Here is a 19,296-nt window from a genome sequence, read left to right as displayed (position 1 = left end):
ATAAGCTAGAATTGATGGCGGCACTCAAGAGAATCCGGAAGGTCTAAACCTTGTCTGTGGTATTCTGAGTAGGATTCAATGATTGAATGACTGTGACGAGCTTCAAACTCTTGAAGGCTGGGCGTTAGTGACAGACGCAAAAGAATCAATGGATTCTACTCCAACCTGATTGAGAACCGACAGATGATTAGCCGTGCTGTGACAGGGTGCGTTGAACATTTTCACTGAGAGGACGGGATTGTAGCCACTGACAACGGTGATGCCCAACATACAGCTTGCCATGGAAAGGAGTAAGAAGGATTGGATGAAGACAGTAGGAAAGCAGAAAGACGGAAGGGACAAAGCATCTCCATTCGCTTATCTGATGTTCTCACCAATGAATTACATAAGTATCTCTATCTTTATGCTTTATTCATATATCATTCATGACCATTTGAATCTGCCTGATTGAGATTTACAAGGTGACCATAGCTTGCTTCATACCAACAATCTCCGTGGGATCGACCCTTACTCGCGTAAGGTTTATTACTTGGACGACCCAGTGCACTTGCTGGTTAGTTGTGCGAAGTTGTGAAATTATGTCTAGACCATGGTATTGAGCACCAAGTTTTTGGAGCCATTACCGGGGATTGTTTGAGTTGTGAAAAGTAGAGACAAGATCCTGGGAAGTTTTCAATACCTTGTACCATAGGCACCATGACCTTTAAGAAGGCTCTGTGTGACTTAGGGTCAAGTGTAAACCTCATGCCTCTCTCTGTAATGGAGAAGCTAGGGATCTTTGAGGTACAAGCTACAAGAATCTCACTAGAGATGGCAGATAACTCAAGAAAACAAGCTTATGGACTTGTAGAGGATGTTTTGGTGAAAGTTGAAAACCATTACATCCCTGCTGATTTCATAGTCCTAGAGACTGGGAAGTGCATGGATGAATCCATCATCCTTGGCAGACCCTTCCTAGCCACAGCAAAGGCTGTGATTGATGTGGACAGAGGAGAATTGATCATTCAAGTGAATGAAGAATCCCTTGTGTTTAAGGCTCAAGGATATCCCTCTATCACCATGGAGAAGAAGCATGAAGAGCTTCTCTCAAAACAGAGTCAAACAGAGCCCCCACAGTCAAACTCTAAGTTTGGTGTTGGGAGGCCACAACCAAATTCTAAGTTTGGTGTTGAACCCCCACATTCAAACTCTAAGTTTGGTGTTGGGAGGTTCCAACATTACTCTAAGTATCTTTGAGGCTCCATGAGAGCCCACTGTCAAGCTACTGACATTAAAGAAGCGCTTGTTGGGAGGCAACCCAATGTTATATTTTATCTATTTTCCTTTGTTATTTTATGTTTTTTGTAGGTTAATAATCATGAGAAGTCACAAAATCAATTAAAAAAGCAAAAACAGAATGAAAAACAGAAAGAAAAATAGCACTCCCTGGAGGAGAACTTGCTGGCGTTTAAACGCCAGTGAAGCTAGCAAATGGGCGTTTAACGCCCAGTCTGGCACCATTCTGGGCGTTTAACGCCAGAAAAGGGCACCAAACTGGCGTTAAACGCCAAGAAAGGGCAAGAAGTTGGTGTTAAACGCCAGAAATGGGCACCAGCCCGGCGTTTAACGCCAGAATTGGCACAGAAAGCAATTTTGCTCGCCACTTGGTGCAGGGATGACTTTTCCTTGACACCTCAGGATCTGTGGACCCCACAGGATCCCCACCTACCCCACCACTCTCTCTCTTCTTCACCCATTCACCAATCACCTCAACACCTCTTCCCCAAAAACCCTTCACCTATATAAACCCATCTTTACTCCCTCATTTTCACACATCCTAAACACTACTTCTCCCCCTTTGGCCGAACCACAAAGCCACCTCCATCTCCTATATTTCTTCTTCTTCTACTCTCTTCTTTCTTCTTTTGCTCGAGGACGAGCAAACCTTTTAAGTTTGGTGTGGTAAAAGCATTGCTTTTTTTTTTCCATAACCATTTATGGCATCCAAGGCCGGAGAAACCTCCAGAAAGAGGAAAGGGAAGGCAAAAGCTTTCACCTCCGAGTCATGGGAGATGGAGAGATTTATCTCAAGGGTGCATCAAGACCACTTCTATGAAGTTGTGGCCTTGAAGAAGGTGATCCCCGAGGTCCCTTTCAAACTCAAAAAGAGTGAATATCCGGAGATCCGACATGAGATCCGAAGAAGAGGTTGGGAAGTTCTTACCAACCCCATTCAACAAGTCGGAATCTTAATGGGTCAAGAGTTCTATGCCAATGCATGGATCACCAAGAACCATGATCAAAGTGTGAACCCGAACCCAAAGAATTGGCTTACAATGGTTCGGGGGAAATACTTAGATTTTAGTCCAGAAAATGTAAGGTTGGCATTCAACTTGTCCATGATGCAAGGAGATGAACACCCTTACACTAGAAGGGTCAACTTTGATCAAAGGTTGGACCAAGTCCTCACAGACATTTGTGAAGAGGGCGCCCAATGGAAGAGAGATTTAAGAGGGAAGCCGGTTCAATTGAGAAGGCATGACCTCAAGCCCGTAGCTAGGGGATGGTTGGAGTTTATCCAACGCTCAATCATTTCCACTAGCAACCGGTCTGAAGTTACTCTAGACCGGGCCATCATGATCCATAGTATCATGATTGGAGAAGAAGTAGAAGTTCATGAGGTTATAGCCCAAGAACTTTATAAGGTGGCGGACAAGTCCTCTACCTTGGCAAGGTTAGCCTTTCCTCATCTCATTTGTCACCTCTGTTATTCAGTTAGAGTTGACATAGAGGGAGACATCCCCATTGATGAGGACAAGCCCATCACTAAGAAAAGGTGGAGCAAACAAGAGATCCCACTCATCATGAAATCCCTGAGATACCTCAAGGAATGCACTTTCCTCCACCAAACTATTGGGAGCAAATCAACACCTCCCTAGGAGAATTGAGTTCCAACATGGGACAACTAAGGGTGGAGCACCAAGAACATTCCATCCTCCTCCATGAAATTAGAGAAGATCAAAGAATCATGAGAGAGGAGCAACAAAGGCAAGGAAGAGACATTGAGGAGCTAAAGCACTCCATAAGATCTTCAAGAGGAAGAACAAGCCGCCATCACTAAGGTGGACCCGTTCTTTAATTTCCTTGTTCCTTATTTTCCTGTTTTTCGAAAATCATGCTTATGTTTATCTATGTTTGTGTCTTGTGATCATTAGTGTCTTAGTGTCTATGCCTTAAAGTTATGAATGTCCTATGAATCCATCACTTTTCTTAAATGAAAAATGTTCTTAATTGAAAAAGAGAAGAATTGCATGAATTTTAAATTTTATAACAGATTAATTATTTTGATGTGGTGGCAATACTTTTGTTTTCTGAATGTATGCTTGAACAGTGCATATGTCTTTTGAATTTGTGGTTCATGAATGATTGGCTCTTGAAAGATGATGAGGAAAAATGGAGACAAGTTACTGAGGATCAAAAAATAAAGAGAAGCAAAACGAAAAAAAAAAAGAGAAAAAGAAAAAGAAAAAAAAATAATAAAGTTGTGATCCAAGGCAAAAAGAGTGTGCTTAAGAACCCTGGACACCTCTAATTGGGGACTCTAGCAAAGCTGAGTCACAATCTGAAAAGATTCACCCAATTATGTGTTTGTGGCATGTATGTATCCGGTGGTAATACTGGAAGACAAAGTGCTTTGGGCCACGGCCAAGACTCATAAAGTAGCTGTGTTCAAGAATCATCATACTTAACTAGGAGAATCAATAACACTATCTGGATTATGAGTTCCTATAGAAGCCAATCATTCTGAATTTCAAAGGATAGAGTGAGATGCCAAAACTGTTCAGAGGCAAAAAGCTAAAAGCCCCGCTCATCTAATTAATACTGATCTTCATAGATGTTTTTGGAATTCATTGCATATTCTCTTCTCTTTATCTTATTTGATTTTCAGTTGCTTGGGGACAAGCAATAATTTAAGTTTGCTGTTGTGATGAGCGGATAATTCATACGGTTTTTGGCATTGTTTTTAGTATGTTTTTAGTATGTTTTAGTTAGTTTTTATTATATTTTTATTAGTTTTTAGTTAAAATTCACTTTTCTGGACTTTACTAAGAGTTTGTGTGTTTTTCTGTGATTTCAGGTATTTTCTGGTTGAAATTGAGGGACTTGAGCAAAAATCTGATTCAGAGACTGAAAAGGACTGCAGATGCTGTTGGATTCTGACCTCCCTGCACTCGAAATAGATTTTCTGGAGCTACAGAAGCCCAATTGGCGCGCTCTCAACGGCGTTGGAAAGTAGACATCCTGGGCTTTCCCGCAATGTATAATAGTCCATACTTTGCCCGCGATTTAATGGCCCAAATCGGCATTCCAAATCAGCTCAAAACTGCCCGGCGTTAAACACCGAAACTGGCACAAGAATGAGAGTTAAACGCCCAAACTGGCACAAAAGCTGGCGTTTAACTCCAAGAGAAGTCTCTACACGAAAATGCTTCAATGCTCAGCCCAAGCACACACCAAGTGGGCCCGGAAGTGGATTTTTATGTCATTTACTCATTTCTGTAAACCCTAGGCTACTAGTTCTCTACAAATAGGACCTTTTACTATTGTATTTTCATCTTTAGATCTTTGAATCTTTAGATCCTTGATCATCTGGAGTCTTTTGATCATGTTTTGGGGGCTGGCCTCTCGGCCATGCCTAGACATTGTTCATATGTATTTTCAACGGTGGAGTTTCTACACACCATAGATTAAGGTGTGGAGCTTTGCTGTACCTCGAGTATTAATGCAATTACTATTGTTCTTCTATTCAATTCAGCTTGTCTTATTCCAAGATATTCATTCGCACTCAAGAACTTGATGAATGTGATGATTATGTGACGCTCATCATCATTCTCACTTATGAACGCGTGCCTGACAACCACTCCCGTTCTACAAGCAAACAAGGCTTGAATGTTTATCTCTTGGATTCCTTAATCGGAATCTTCGTGGTATAAGCTAGAATTGATGGCGGCATTCAAGAGAATCCGGAAGGTCTAAACCTTGTTTGTGGTATTCTGAGTAGGATTCAATGATTGAATGATTGTGACGAGCTTCAAACTCCTGAAGGCTGGGCGTTAGTGACAGACGCAAAAGAATCAATGGATTCTACTCTAACCTGATTGAGAACCGACAGATGATTAGCCGTGCCGTGACAGGGTGCGTTGAACATTTTCACTGAGAGGACGGGATTGTTGCCACTGACAACGGTGATGCCCAACATACAGCTTGCCATGGAAAGGAGTAAGAAGGATTGGATGAAGACAGTAGGAAAGCAGAGAGACGGAAGGGACAAAGCATCTCCATTCGCTTATCTGAAGTTCTCACCAATGAATTACATAAGTATCTCTATCTTTATGCTTTATTCATATATCATTCATGACCATTTGAATCTGCCTGACTGAGATTTACAAGGTGACCATAGCTTGCTTCATACCAACAATCTCCGTGAGATCGACCCTTACTCGCGTAAGGTTTATTACTTGGACGACCCAGTGCACTTGCTGGTTAGTTGTGCGAAGTTGTGAAATTATGTTTAGACCATGGTATTGAGCACCAAGTTTTTGGAGCCATTACCGGGGATTGTTTGAGTTGTGAAAAGTAGAGATCACAATTTCGTGCACCAAGAAGATAGGTAGAGAAGATAGATAGAGAAGAAGAAGAAAGGGGGAAGAAAGAAATTAGGATTGGGAAGATAGAATTAGAACTAGGGAGGGAGAAAGAATGAAAATTGGGCGGTGAAAGAGTGAGTAATGCGGCGCAACCAACGCGGACGCGCACTGCGTGCGCTCGCACGCATTGCACAGAGGGGAAGGGACGCGTATGCGCCAGGTGCGCGTACGCACGGGTCAGTTTGTGCTTCTAGTACAGTACCCGCCTCAGACCAGCACGACTTTCAGGCCAAACAAGCTTTACGTCGATTTTGACATCGACGCGGATGCACACTGTGTGCACTCGCGTGGAACGCCAGGAGAGGCAAAGGTGAACACGCGCACAGTACGCGTGCGCGTGGGATGGAAGGTGCCCAAGGCACATTTTCAGCCCAACTTTCACGCGACTCTGATGAGCGGATAATTTATACGCTTTTTGGCATTGTTTTTAGTATGATTTTGGTAGTTTTAGTTTAGTTTTTACTATATTTTTATTAGTTTTTAGTTAAAATTCACTTTTCTGGACTTTACTATGAGTTTGTGTGTTTTTCTGTGATTTCAGGTATTTTCTGGCTGAAATTGAGGGACCTGAGCAAAAATCTGATTCAGAGACTGAAAAGGACTGCAGATGCTGTTGGATTCTGACCTCCCTGCACTCGAAGTGGATTTTCTGGAGCTACAGAAGCCCAATTGGCGTGCTCTCAACGGCGTTGGAAAGTAGACATCCTGGGCTTTCCAGCAATATATGATAGTTCATACTTTGCCCAAGATTTGATGGCCCAAACCGGTGTTCAAAGTCACCTATAGAAATTCCAGCGTTAAACGCCGGAACTGGCACCTAATTTGGAGTTAAACGCCCAAACTGGCATGAAAGCTGGCGTTTAACTCCAGAAAACGTCTCTACACGAAATTCCTTCATTGCTCAGCCCAAACACACACCAAGTGGGCCCGGAAGTGGATTTTTATGTCATTTACTCATTTCTGTACACCTTAGGCTACTAGTTTTCTATAAGTAGGACCTTGTACTATTGTATTTGACATCTTGGTAGCTATCTTTGAGTTTTATGCTATCTTAGATCATTGGGAGGCTGGCCATTCGGCCATGCCTAGACCTTATGCTTATGTATTTTCAACGGTGGAGTTTCTACACACCATAGATTAAGGTGTGGAGCTCTGCTGTACCTCGAGTATTAATGCAATTACTATTGTTCTTCTATTCAATTCCACTTGTTCTTTGTCCAAGATATCACTTGTTCTTCAACTTGATGAATATGATGATCCGTGACACTCATCACCTTTCTCACCTATGATCAAGGTGACTGACAACCATTCTTGTTCTACAAGCATCTGAGGCCTAGTGAATATCTCTTGGATTCTTTAATCGGAATCTTCGTGGTATAGGCAGGACTTGATGGCGGCATTCAAGAGAATCCGGAAGGTCTAAACCTTGTCTGTGGTATTCTGAGTAGGATTCAATGATTGAATGACTGTGACGTGCTTCAAACTTTAACCTGCTGGGCGTTAGTGACAGACGCAAAGAGGGATTCTATTCCAGTAGGAGCGGGAACCAAACCGGTGATTGGCCGTACTGTGACAGAGTACGTTAGCATTAGCTTTCACTGCGAGGATGGGAGGTAGCCATTGACAACGGTGAAACCCTACACGAGCTTGCCATGGAAAGGAGTAAGAAGGATTGGATGAAGGCAGTAGGAAAGCAGAGAGACGGAAGGGAAGGCATCTTCATACGCTTGTCTGAAGCTCTCACCAATGATATACATAAGTATCTCTATCTTTATCTTTTATGTATTTTCGTTCATCACCATTATACATTTGAGTCTGCCTGACTGAGATTTACAAGATGACCATAGCTTGCTTCATACCACCAATCTCCGTGGGATCGACCCTTACTCGCGTAAGGTTTATTACTTGGACGACCCAGTGCACTTGCTGGTTAGTTGTGCGAAGTTGTGTTTATGCCATGGTAGTGAGCACCAAGTCTTTGGAGCCATTACTAGGGATTGTTTATGTTTTGAAAAGTATTGATCACAATTTCGTGCACCAAGTTTTTGGCGCCGTTGCCGGGGATTGTTCTTGTGTATGGACAACTGACGGTTCATCTTGTTGCTTAGATTAGGCATTTATTTTTTCGAAATTCTTGAAGATGAATTCTAGAGTTTCATGATGATTTGTTGAAATCTGGCTGGCTGAAAAGCCATGTCTAATCTTATTGGACCGAGGTTTCAACTGATCATCACAATAGCTTGTTGATCTCTATCAATCTTGCTATTGGAGCAATGATCTGCTAAGGCTTGGCTGGCCATTGGCCATGTCTAGTGTTTTGGACCGAAGCTTTCTTTGAAAGCTTGGCTGGCTGTGAAGCTATGTCTAATTCCTGGACCGGAGTCTTAGACTAGCATTGCACTGATTCCTGGAATTCTCATTAAGAATCTTGATATCTTTTTCCACTTAATTTTCGAAAATCCCAAAAAAAAAATTCACAAAACCATAAAAAACCAAAAATATTTGATGTTTCTTGCTTAAGTCTAGTGTCTCATCTTAAGTTTGGTGTCAATTGCATGCATTCATTCATGTATCTTAAGGATCTTCAAGTAATTCTTGATGATTTCTTAATCTGATCTTTGAATTCTTTTGGCTTGAGTGTTCATGTGTCTCATATAGTGTCAGTAGTATACAAACTGCTAAGTTTGGTATCTTGCATGCATTGTTATTTGATTCTTGTTGCATTTTGATTGTTAAAAAAAATCCAAAAATATTTTTAATTTGTGTCTTTTCAAGTCAATAATACAAGGAATTGAAGATTCAGAACATACTGCAGAGGAATTATACAGAAAAAGCTGGGCATTCAAAAATGCCCAGTGAAGAAGGCAGACTGGCGTTTAAACGCCAGCCAGGGTACCTGGTTGGGCGTTTAACGCCCAAAAAGGGTGCATTTTGGGCGTTAAACGCCAGAATGGATACCATTCTGGGCGTTTAACGCCAGGATGGTGCTAGGGGGAAGATTTTGTTTTCAAAATCAATTTTTTTCAAGTTTTCAAAATCAAATCTTTTTCAAATCATATCTTTTCAATCAAATGTTTTCAAAATCAATTTCTTTCCTTTTTCAAAGATACTTCCTAACAATTAATGATTTGATTGAACATCTCAAATTTGTTACCTTTTCTGTTGAGAAAGGTTTAATGTTTGAATCATATCTTTTCTTGTTAGGCAAGTCACTAATTTTCAAAATCAAATCTTTTAAAATGTTTTTCAAAACATATCTTTTAAAATTGTTTTCAAATCATATCTTCTCAATCAAATCTTTTTAAAACCATAACTTTTCAATCATATCTTCTTAACCACATTTTTTAAAATAAGTTTTCAATCAAATCTTTTTAACTTCTAATTTCAAAATCTTTTTCAAAAATCACTTGATTTCTTTCTTACTTTTATTTTCGAAAATCAATTAAGTGTTTTTCAAAATGTTTTCAAAATATTTTTAATTGAATTTTCGAAAATCTTCTTCCCTCCTTCCCACATCCTTCTATTTATGGAGTACCACTCCTTCTCAATGCACAATTCGAACCTTATCTAATTAAAGTTCAAATTCTTCTTCTCCTTCTTCTTTCTATTTCTCTTTTCCTCTGACACCTCAAGGAATCTCTATACTGTGACATAGAGGATTCCACATTTTCTTGTTCTCTTCTCTTTCATATGAGCAGGAGCAGAGACAAAGGCATTCTTGTTGAAGCTGACCCTGAACCCGAAAGGACCTTGAAGAGAAAGCTAAGAGAAGCCAAAGCACAACTCTCTTTAGAGGACCTGACCGAATTCTTCAAAGAGGAAGAAGACATGGCAGCCGAAAACAACAACAATACCAACAATGCAAGGAAGGTGCTGGGTGACTTTACTGCACCTACTCCTGATTTCTATGGGAGAAGCATCTCTATCCCTGCCATTGGAGCAAACAACTTTGAGCTTAAACCTCAATTAGTTTCTCTAATGCAACAGAATTGCAAGTTCCATGGACTTCCAATGGAAGATCCTCATCAGTTCTTAGCTGAATTCTTGCAAATCTGTGACACAGTCAAGACTAATGGGGTAGACCCTGAGGTCTATAGACTGATGCTATTCCCTTTTGCTGTAAGAGACAGAGCTAGAATATGGTTGGACTCTCAACCTAAAGAAAGCCTGGACTCTTGGGAAAAGCTAGTCAATGCCTTCTTGGCAAAGTTCTTTCCACCACAAAGATGGAGTAAGCTTAGAGTGGAAGTCCAAACCTTCAGACAGAAGGATGGAGAATCCCTCTATGAAGCTTGGGAAAGACACAAACAATTGATCAGAAAATGTCCCTCAGACATGCTTTCTGAATGGAGCATCATAGGTATCTTCTATGATGGTCTCTCTGAACTATCCAAGATGTCTTTGGATAGCTCTGCTGGAGGATCTCTTCATCTGAAGAAGACGCCTGCAGAAGCTCAAAGAGCTAATTGAAATGGTTGCAAATAACCAATTCATGTACACTTCTGAAAGGAATCCTGTGAACAATGGGACTAGTCAGAAGAAAGGAGTTCTTGAGATTGACACTCTGAACGCCATTTTGGCTCAGAATAAAATATTGACTCAACAAGTCAATTTGATTTCTCAAAGTCTGTCTGGAATGCAAAATGCACCAAGCAGTACTAAGGAGGCTTCATCTGAGGAAGAAGCTTATGATCCTGAGAACCCTTCAATGGAAGAGGTGAATTACCTAGGAGAACCCTATGGAAACACCTATAACTCTTCATGGAGAAATCACCCAAATTTCTCATGGAAGAATCAAGAGAGACCTTAACAAGGTTTCAATAACAATAATGGTGGAAGAAACAGGCTTAGCAATAGCAAGCCTTTTCCATCATCTTCTCAGCAACAGACAGAAAGTTCTAAGCAGAATACCTCTGACTTAGCAACCATGGTCTCTGATCTAATCAAAACCACTCAAAGTTTCATGAATGAAACAAGGTCCTCCATCAAAAATTTGGAAGGACAAGTGGGACAGCTGAGCAAGAAAGTTACTGAACTCCCTCCTAGTACTCTCCCAAGCAATACAGAAGAAAATCCAAAAGGAGAGTGCAAAGCCATAAACATGGCCGAATTTGGAGAGGAAAGAGAGGAAGTGGACGCCACTGAGGAAGACCTCAATGGGCATGCACCAACCTCCTTTGAGTTCCCCAATGAGGAACCATGGGAATCTGAGGCTCAAAATGAGACCATAGAGATTCCATTGGAATTACTTCTGCCTTTCATGAGCTCTGATGAGTATTCTTCCTCTGAAGAGGATGAGTATGTCACTGAAGAGCAAGTTGCTAAATATCTTGGAGCAATCATGAAGCTAAATGACAAGTTATTTGGAAATGAGACTTGGGAAGATGAATCTCTCTTGCTCACCAAAAGAACTAGATGACTTGTCTAGGCAGAAATTACCTCAAAAGAGACAAGATCCTGGAAAGTTTTCAATACCTTGTACCATAGGCACCATGACCTTCAAGAAGGCCTTGTGTGACTTAGGGTCAAGTGTGAACCTCATGCCTCTCTCAGTAATGGAGAAGCTAGGGATCTTTGAGGTGCAAGCTGCAAAAATCTCACTGGAGATGGCAGACAACTCAAGAAAACAAGCTCATGGACTTATGGAGAATATTTTAGTAAAAGTTGAAGACCATTACATCCCTACTGACTTCATAGTCCTAGAGACTGGGAAGTGCATGGATAAATCCATCATCCTTGGCAGACCCTTCCTAGCCACAGCAAAGGCTGTAATTGATGTTGATAGAGGTGAACTGATCATTCAAGTGAATGAAGAATCCTTTGTGTTTAAGGCTCAAGGATATTCCTCTGTCACCATGGAGATGAAGCTTGAAGAGCTTCCCTCAAATCAGAGACAAACAGAGCCCCCACAGTCAAACTTTAAGTTTGGTGTTGGGAGGCCACAACCAAACTCTAAGTTTGGTGTTGAACCCCCACATTCAAACTCTAAGTTTGGTGTTGGGAGGTTCCCACATTGCTCTGATCATTTGTAAGGCTCATTGAGAGCCCTCTGTCAAGCTACTGACATTAAAGAAGCGCTTGTTGGGAGGCAACCCAATGATTATATTCTATATATTTTCTTTTGTTATTTTATGTTTTTTGTAGGTTGATGATCATAAGAAGTCACAAAATCCATTGAAAAAGCAAAAACAAAATGGAAAACAGGAAGAAAAACAGCACACCCTGGAGGAAGATGCTGCTGGCGTTCAAACGCCAGTAAGCCTAGCAGTTGGGCGTTTAACGCCCAGTCTGGCACCATTCTGGGCGTTTAACGCCAGAAAGGGGCACCAGACTGGCGTTAAACGCCAGAAGAGGGCTAAAACCTGGCGTTAAACGCCAGGAATGGGCATCAGCCCGGCGTTTAACGCCAGAAATGGGTCAAAACGTGGATTTTGATGCCAATTGGTGCAGGGATGACTTTTCCTTGACACCACAGGATCTGTGGACCCCACAGGACCCCCACCAACCCCACAACCACTCTCTCTTCTTCCCCCATTCACCAATCACCTCAATACCTCTTCCCCAAATACCCTTCTTCCCTTCTTCATTTTCACACAACCTAAACACCACTTCTCCCCCTCTTTGGCCGAATACACCACCATCTCCCTCTCCCTCATTTCCTCTTCTTCTACTATCTTCTTTCTTCTTTTGCTCGAGGACAAGCAAACATTTTAAGTTTGGTGTGGTAAAAGCGTTGCTTTTTTCGTTTTTCCATAACCATTATGGCATCCAAGGCCGGAGAAACCTCTAGAAAGAGGAAAGGGAAGGCAAAAGCTTCCACCTCCGAGTCATGGGAGATGGATAGATTCATCTCAAGGGTGCATCAAGACCACTTCTATGAAGTTGTGGCCTTGAAGAAGGTGATCCCCGAGGTCCCCTTTTCACTCAAAAAGGGTGAATATCCGGAGATCCGCCATGAGATCCGAAGAAGAGGTTGGGAAGTGCTTACCAACCCCATTCAACAAGTCGGAATCTTGATGGTTCAAGAGTTCTATGCCAATGCATGGATCACCAAGAACCATGATCAAAGTGTGAACCCGGATCCAAAGAATTATCTTACTATGGTTCGGGGGAAATACTTGGATTTTAGTCCGGAAAATGTAAGGTTAGCATTCAACTTGCCCATGATGCAAGGAGATGAACATCCTTACACTAGAAGGGTCAACTTTGATCAAAGGTTGGACCAAGTCCTCACAGTTATATGTGAAGAGGGCGCACAATGGAAGAGAGATTCAAGAGGCAAGCCGGTCCAATTGAGAAGGCATGACCTCAAGCCCGTGGCTAGAGGATGGTTAGAGTTCATTCAACGCTCAATCATTCCCACTAGCAACCGGTCCGAAGTTACTCTAGACCGGGCCATCATGATTCATAGCATCATGATTGGAGAAGAAGTGGAAGTTCATGAGGTTATAGCCCAAGAACTCTACAAGGTGGCGGACAAGTCTTCTACCTTGGCAAGGTTAGCCTTTCCTCACCTCATTTGTCACCTCTGTTATTCAGTTGGAGTTGACATAGAGGGGGACATCACCATTGATGAGGATAAGCCCATTACCAAGAAAAGGATGGAGCACACAAGAGACCCCTCTCATCATGAGATCCCTGAAATACCTCAAGGGATGCACTTTCCTCCACAAGACTATTGGGAGCAACTAAACACCTCCCTAGGAGAATTGAGTTCCAACATGGGACAACTAAGGGTGGAGCACCAAGAACACTCCATTCTCCTCCATGAAATAAGAGAAGATCAAAGAATCATGAGAGAGGAGCAACAAAGGCAAGGAAGAGACATTGAGGAGCTCAAGCACTCCATAGGACCTTCAAGAGGAAGGAAGAGCCGCCATCACTAAGGTGGACCCGTTCCTTGATTTCCTTGTTCTTTATTCTTCTGTTTTTCGAATTTTAGTGCTTATGTTTATCTATGTTTGTGTCTTATGATCATTAGTGTCTTAGTGTCTATGCCTTAAAGTTATGAATGTCCTATGAATCCATCACCTTTCTTAAAAGAAAACTATTTTTATCACAAAAGAACAAGAAGTACAGGATTTCAAATTCATCTTTAAAACTAGCTTAATTAGTTTGATGTGGTGACAATACTTTTTGTTTTCTGAATGTATGCTTGAACAGTGCATATGTCTTTTGAATTTGTTGTTCATGAATGTTAAAATTGTTGGCTCTTGAAAGAATGATGAAAAAGGAGACATGTTACTGAGGATCTGAAAAATCATAAAAATGATTCTTGAAGCAAGAAAAAGCAGTAAATACAAAAAAAAAAAGAGAAAAGCAAGTGAAAAAAAAAACGAAAAAGAAAGAGAAAAAGAAAGAAAAAGAAAGAAATAAAGTTGTGATCCAAGGCAATAAGAGTGTGCTTAAGAACCCTGGACACCTCTAATTGGGGACTCTAGCAAAGCTGAGTCACAATCTGAAAAGGTTCACCCAATTATGTGTCTGTGGCATGTATGTATCCGGTGGTAATACTGGAAGACAGAGTGCTTTGGGCCACGGCCAAGACTCAATAAGTAGCTGTGTTCAAGAATCATCATACTTAACTAAGAGAATCAATAACACTATCTGGATTCTGAGTTCCTAAAGAAGCCAATCATTCTGAACCTCAGAGGATAAAGTGAGATGCCAAAACTGTTTGGAGGCAAAAAGCTACTAGTCCCGCTCATCTAATTTGGAGCTATGTTTCATTGATAATTTGGAGTCTATAGTATATTCTCTTCTTTTTATCTTATTTGATTTTCAGTTCCTTGGGGACAAGCAACAATTTAAGTTTGGTGTTGTGATGAGCGGATAATTTATACGCTTTTTGGCATTGTTTTTAGTATGATTTTGGTAGTTTTAGTTTAGTTTTTACTATATTTTTATTAGTTTTTAGTTAAAATTCACTTTTCTGGACTTTACTATGAGTTTGTGTGTTTTTCTGTGATTTCAGGTATTTTCTGGCTGAAATTGAGGGACCTGAGCAAAAATCTGATTCAGAGACTGAAAAGGACTGCAGATGCTGTTGGATTCTGACCTCCCTGCACTCGAAGTGGATTTTCTGGAGCTACAGAAGCCCAATTGGCGTGCTCTCAACGGCGTTGGAAAGTAGACATCCTGGGCTTTCCAGCAATATATGATAGTCCATACTTTGCCCAAGATGTGATGGCCCAAACCGGCGTTCAAAGTCACCTACAGAAATTCCAGCGTTAAACGCCGGAACTGGCACCTAATTTGGAGTTAAACGCCCAAACTGGCATGAAAGCTGGCGTTTAACTCAAGAAAACGTCTCTACACGAAATTCCTTTATTGCTTAGCCCAAGCACACACCAAGTGGGCCCGGAAGTGGATTTTTATGTCATTTACTCATTTCTGTACACCTTAGGCTACTAGTTTTCTATAAGTAGGACCTTGTACTATTGTATTTGACATCTTGGTAGCTATCTTTGAGTTTTATGCTATCTTAGATCATTGGGAGGCTGGCCATTCGGCCATGCCTAGACCTTATGCTTATGTATTTTCAACGGTGGAGTTTCTACACACCATAGATTAAGGTGTGGAGCTCTGCTGTACCTCGAGTATTAATGCAATTACTATTGTTCTTCTATTCAATTCCACTTGTTCTTTGTCCAAGATATCACTTGTTCTTCAACTTGATGAATGTGATGATCCGTGACACTCATCACCTTTCTCACCTATGATCAAGGTGACTGACAACCATTCTTGTTCTACAAGCATCTGAGGCCTAGTGAATATCTCTTGGATTCTTTAATCGGAATCTTCGTGGTATAGGCAGGACTTGATGGCGGCATTCAAGAGAATCCGGAAGGTCTAAACCTTGTCTGTGGTATTCTGAGTAGGATTCAATGATTGAATGACTGTGACGTGCTTCAAACTTTAACCTGCTGGGCGTTAGTGACAGACGCAAAAGAGGGATTCTATTCCAGTAGGAGCGGGAACCAAACCGGTGATTGGCCGTACTGTGACAGAGTACGTTAGCATTAGCTTTCACTGCGAGGATGGGAGGTAGCCATTGACAACGGTGAAACCCTACACGAGCTTGCCATGGAAAGGAGTAAGAAGGATTGGATGAAGGCAGTAGGAAAGTAGAGAGACGGAAGGGAAGGCATCTTCATACGCTTGTCTGAAGCTCTCACCAATGATATACATAAGTATCTCTATCTTTATCTTTTATGTATTTTCGTTCATCACCATTATACATTTGAGTCTGCCTGACTGAGATTTACAAGATGACCATAGCTTGCTTCATACCACCAATCTCCGTGGGATCGACCCTTACTCGCGTAAGGTTTATTACTTGGACGACCCAGTGCACTTGCTGGTTAGTTGTGCGAAGTTGTGTTTATGCCATGGTAGTGAGCACCAAGTCTTTGGAGCCATTACTAGGGATTGTTTATGTTTTGAAAAGTATTGATCACAATTTCGTGCACCACTCTCTGTTCAAATTCACCCATTTCACTTTCACAAGGGACGCAGACGCGCACTAGGCGCTGGCGCGTCGATCTCCTCATTTTTTAATACAAATATGCAGATGTAAATGCAGACTATACACCGAATAATGAGAAGAGTCATTAAATAAAACTAAAAAGAGAGAAGCGAATGATCATAACATGGTGGGTTGACTCCCACCCAGCACTTTTCTTTAATGTCCTTAAGTTGGACGGTCTACTAGCTCAGTCTTCTGCTGTGGGTGGATCCTCCAAGAGGAAGATCTCCAGCTCCTTACTTTTCTTCATCTGCTCACTATGATATAGCTTAAGGCGATGTCCATTTACCTTTATGAATTTAGAACTCGAAGGATGACTTAGGTGAAAGACTCCGTATGGCTCTGCCTTCTCTACTCTATAGGGACCTTTCCATCTTGATCTCAGCTTGCCTGGCATAAGCCTTAGTCTGGAGTTGTAGAGGAGAACTAATTCCCCAGGTCTGAACTCTCTCCATTTAATGTGCTTGTTATGCACAGCCTTCATCTTTTCTTTGTATAGCCTGGAGTTATCATACGCTTCTAGGCGAAGGTTCTCTAATTCTTGTAGTTGCATCTTCCTTTCAGCTCCGGCCCTCTCAAATCCCATGTTGATTTCTCTTACCGCCCAGAATGCCTTGTGCTCTATCTCGACTGGGAGGTGACAAGCCTTTCCATAAACTAAGCGGAAGGGGCACATCCCTATAGGTGTCTTGTACGCTGTCCGATATGCCCAAAGTGCATCTTGTAGCCTGGTGCTCCAGTCCTTCCTTTGAGGCGTGACTATCTTTTCCAGGGGATTGTTTGAGTTGTGAAAAGTAGAGATCACAATTTCGTGCACCAAGAAGATAGGTAGAGAAGATAGATAGAGAAGAAGAAGAAAGGGGGAAGAAAGAAATTAGGATTGGGAAGATAGAATTAGAACTAGGGAGGGAGAAAGAATGAAAATTGGGCGGTGAAAGAGTGAGTAATGCGGCGCAACCGACGCGGACGCGCACTGCGTGCACTTGCACGCATTGCACAGAGGGGAAGGGACGCGTATGCGCCAGGTGCACGTACGCACGGGTCAGTTTGTGCTTCTAGTACAGTACCCGCCTCAGACCAGCACGACTTTCAGGCCAAACAAGCTTTACGTCGATTTTGACATCGACGCGGATGCACACTGTGTGGACTCGCGTGGAACGCCAGGAGGGGCAAAGGTGAACACACGTACAGTACGCGTGCGCGTGGGATAGAAGGTGCCCAAGGCACATTTCCAGCCCAACTTTCACGTGACTCTCTGTTCAAATTCACCCAATTCACTTTCACAAGGGACGCAGACGCGCACTAGGCGCTGGCGCGTCGATCTCCTCATTTTTTTAATACAAATATGCAGATGTAAATGCAGACTATACACAGAATAATGAGAAGAGTCATTAAATAAAACTAAAAAGAGAGAAGCGAATGATCATAACATGGTGGGTTGACTCCCACCCAGCACTTTTCTTTAATGTCCTTAAGTTGGACGGTCTACTAGCTCAGTCTTCTGCTGTGGGTGGATCCTCCAAGAGGAAGATCTCCAGCTCCTTACTTTTCTTCATCTGCTCACTATGATATAGCTTAAGGCGATGTCCATTTACCTTTATGAATTTAGAACTCGAAGGATGACTTAGGTGAAAGACTCCGTATGGCTCTGCCTTCTCTACTCTATAGGGACCTTTCCATCTTGATCTCAGCTTGCCTAGCATAAGCCTTAGTCTGGAGTTGTAGAGGAGAACTAATTCCCCAGGTCTGAACTCTCTCCATTCAATGTGCTTGTCATGCACAGCCTTCATCTTTTCTTTGTATAGCCTGGAGTTATCATACGCTTCTAGGCGAAGGTTCTCTAATTCTTGTAGTTGCATCTTCCTTTCAGCTCCGGCCCTCTCAAATCCCATGTTGATTTCTCTTACCGCCCAGAATGCCTTGTGCTCTATCTCGACTGGGAGGTGACAAGCCTTTCCATAAACTAAGCGGAAGGGGCACATCCCTATAGGTGTCTTGTACGCTGTCCGGTATGCCCAAAGTGCATCTTGTAGCCTGGTGCTCCAGTCCTTCCTTTGAGGCGTGACTATCTTTTCCAGGATACGCTTTATCTCTCTGTTAGACACCTCTGCTTGTCTGTCAGTCTGTGGGTGGTAAGTAGTTTATACCTTGTGAATAATGCCATGCTTCTTCAGTAGAGTGGTTAGTCTCCTGTTACAAAAATGGGTGCCTTGATCACTCACGATTGCTCGTAGTGATACAAAACGACAGATAATATGGTTTTGAATAAAGGAGACAACAGTGTTAGCATCATCAATATGGGTGGAAATTGCTTCCACCTATTTGGAAACATAATCTACAGCTAACAATATATATAAAAAACCGCTAAAGTTGGGAAATGGACCCATGAAGTTGTTGGAATCACAGAACAACATAAGTTGTTGGGGCATCTCATTTCTCTTGGATATATTACCAAACCTCTGGCATGGGGAACAAGATTTACAGAAGGCAGCAGCATCTTTAAAAAGAGTAGGCCACTAGAATCCACAGTCTAAAATTTTTCTAGCTTTTCTTTGATGGCCAAAATGTCCACCACTTTCAGAGGAGTGGCAGGCCTCTAAAATGGACTGGAATTCTGATTGAGGCACACATCTTCTAATTATCTGGTCAGCACCATACCTCCATAAATATGGATCATCCCAAATATAATATTTGGACTTGCTTTTCAGCTTGTCCCTCTGATGCTTAGTAAAGTTGGGAGGGAAGGTATGGCTAACTAGATAATTAGCTATAGGTGCATACTAAGGAACTACTTCAGATACTACATGCAAGCTATCAAAGGGAAAAGCATCATTGATAAGAGTGGATTCATCCTTATTGTGCTCAAGGAGACTCAAGTGGTCTGCCACTAAATTCTGAGAACCACTCCTATCCTTAATTTCTAAATCAAATTCTTGCAGCAGCAGTATCCAACATATCAGCCTTGGTTTGGACTCTTTTTTAGCCAACAAATATTTGAGAGCTGCATGGTCTTAGTACACTACCACTTTAGTGCCAAGTAAATAGGCTCAGAATTTATCCAGAGCAAAAACAATAGCTAAA

General features: G+C 41.9%; 2 protein-coding genes across 2 annotated transcripts; both read right to left on the bottom strand.

The window, feature by feature from the left end:
- Nucleotides 1-16,402: 16,402 nt before the first annotated feature.
- LOC130949488 (uncharacterized) lies at nt 16,403-16,891 on the bottom strand. The gene has a single exon (XM_057878193.1). It carries the CDS (start codon nt 16,889-16,891, stop codon nt 16,403-16,405), a length of 489 nt encoding a protein of 162 aa, XP_057734176.1.
- Nucleotides 16,892-17,708: 817 nt separating this feature from the next.
- On the bottom strand, nt 17,709-18,197 carry LOC130949487 (uncharacterized). The gene has a single exon (XM_057878192.1). The coding sequence runs from the start codon at nt 18,195-18,197 to the stop codon at nt 17,709-17,711; it is 489 nt and encodes a 162-aa protein (XP_057734175.1).
- Between the last annotated feature and the right edge of the window lie 1,099 nt (nt 18,198-19,296).

Source organism: Arachis stenosperma, chromosome 9 (genome assembly GCF_014773155.1).
Source record: "Arachis stenosperma cultivar V10309 chromosome 9, arast.V10309.gnm1.PFL2, whole genome shotgun sequence".
NCBI classification, from domain to species: domain Eukaryota; kingdom Viridiplantae; phylum Streptophyta; class Magnoliopsida; order Fabales; family Fabaceae; genus Arachis; species Arachis stenosperma.
This window is presented reverse-complemented; position numbering and strand designations above follow the sequence as displayed.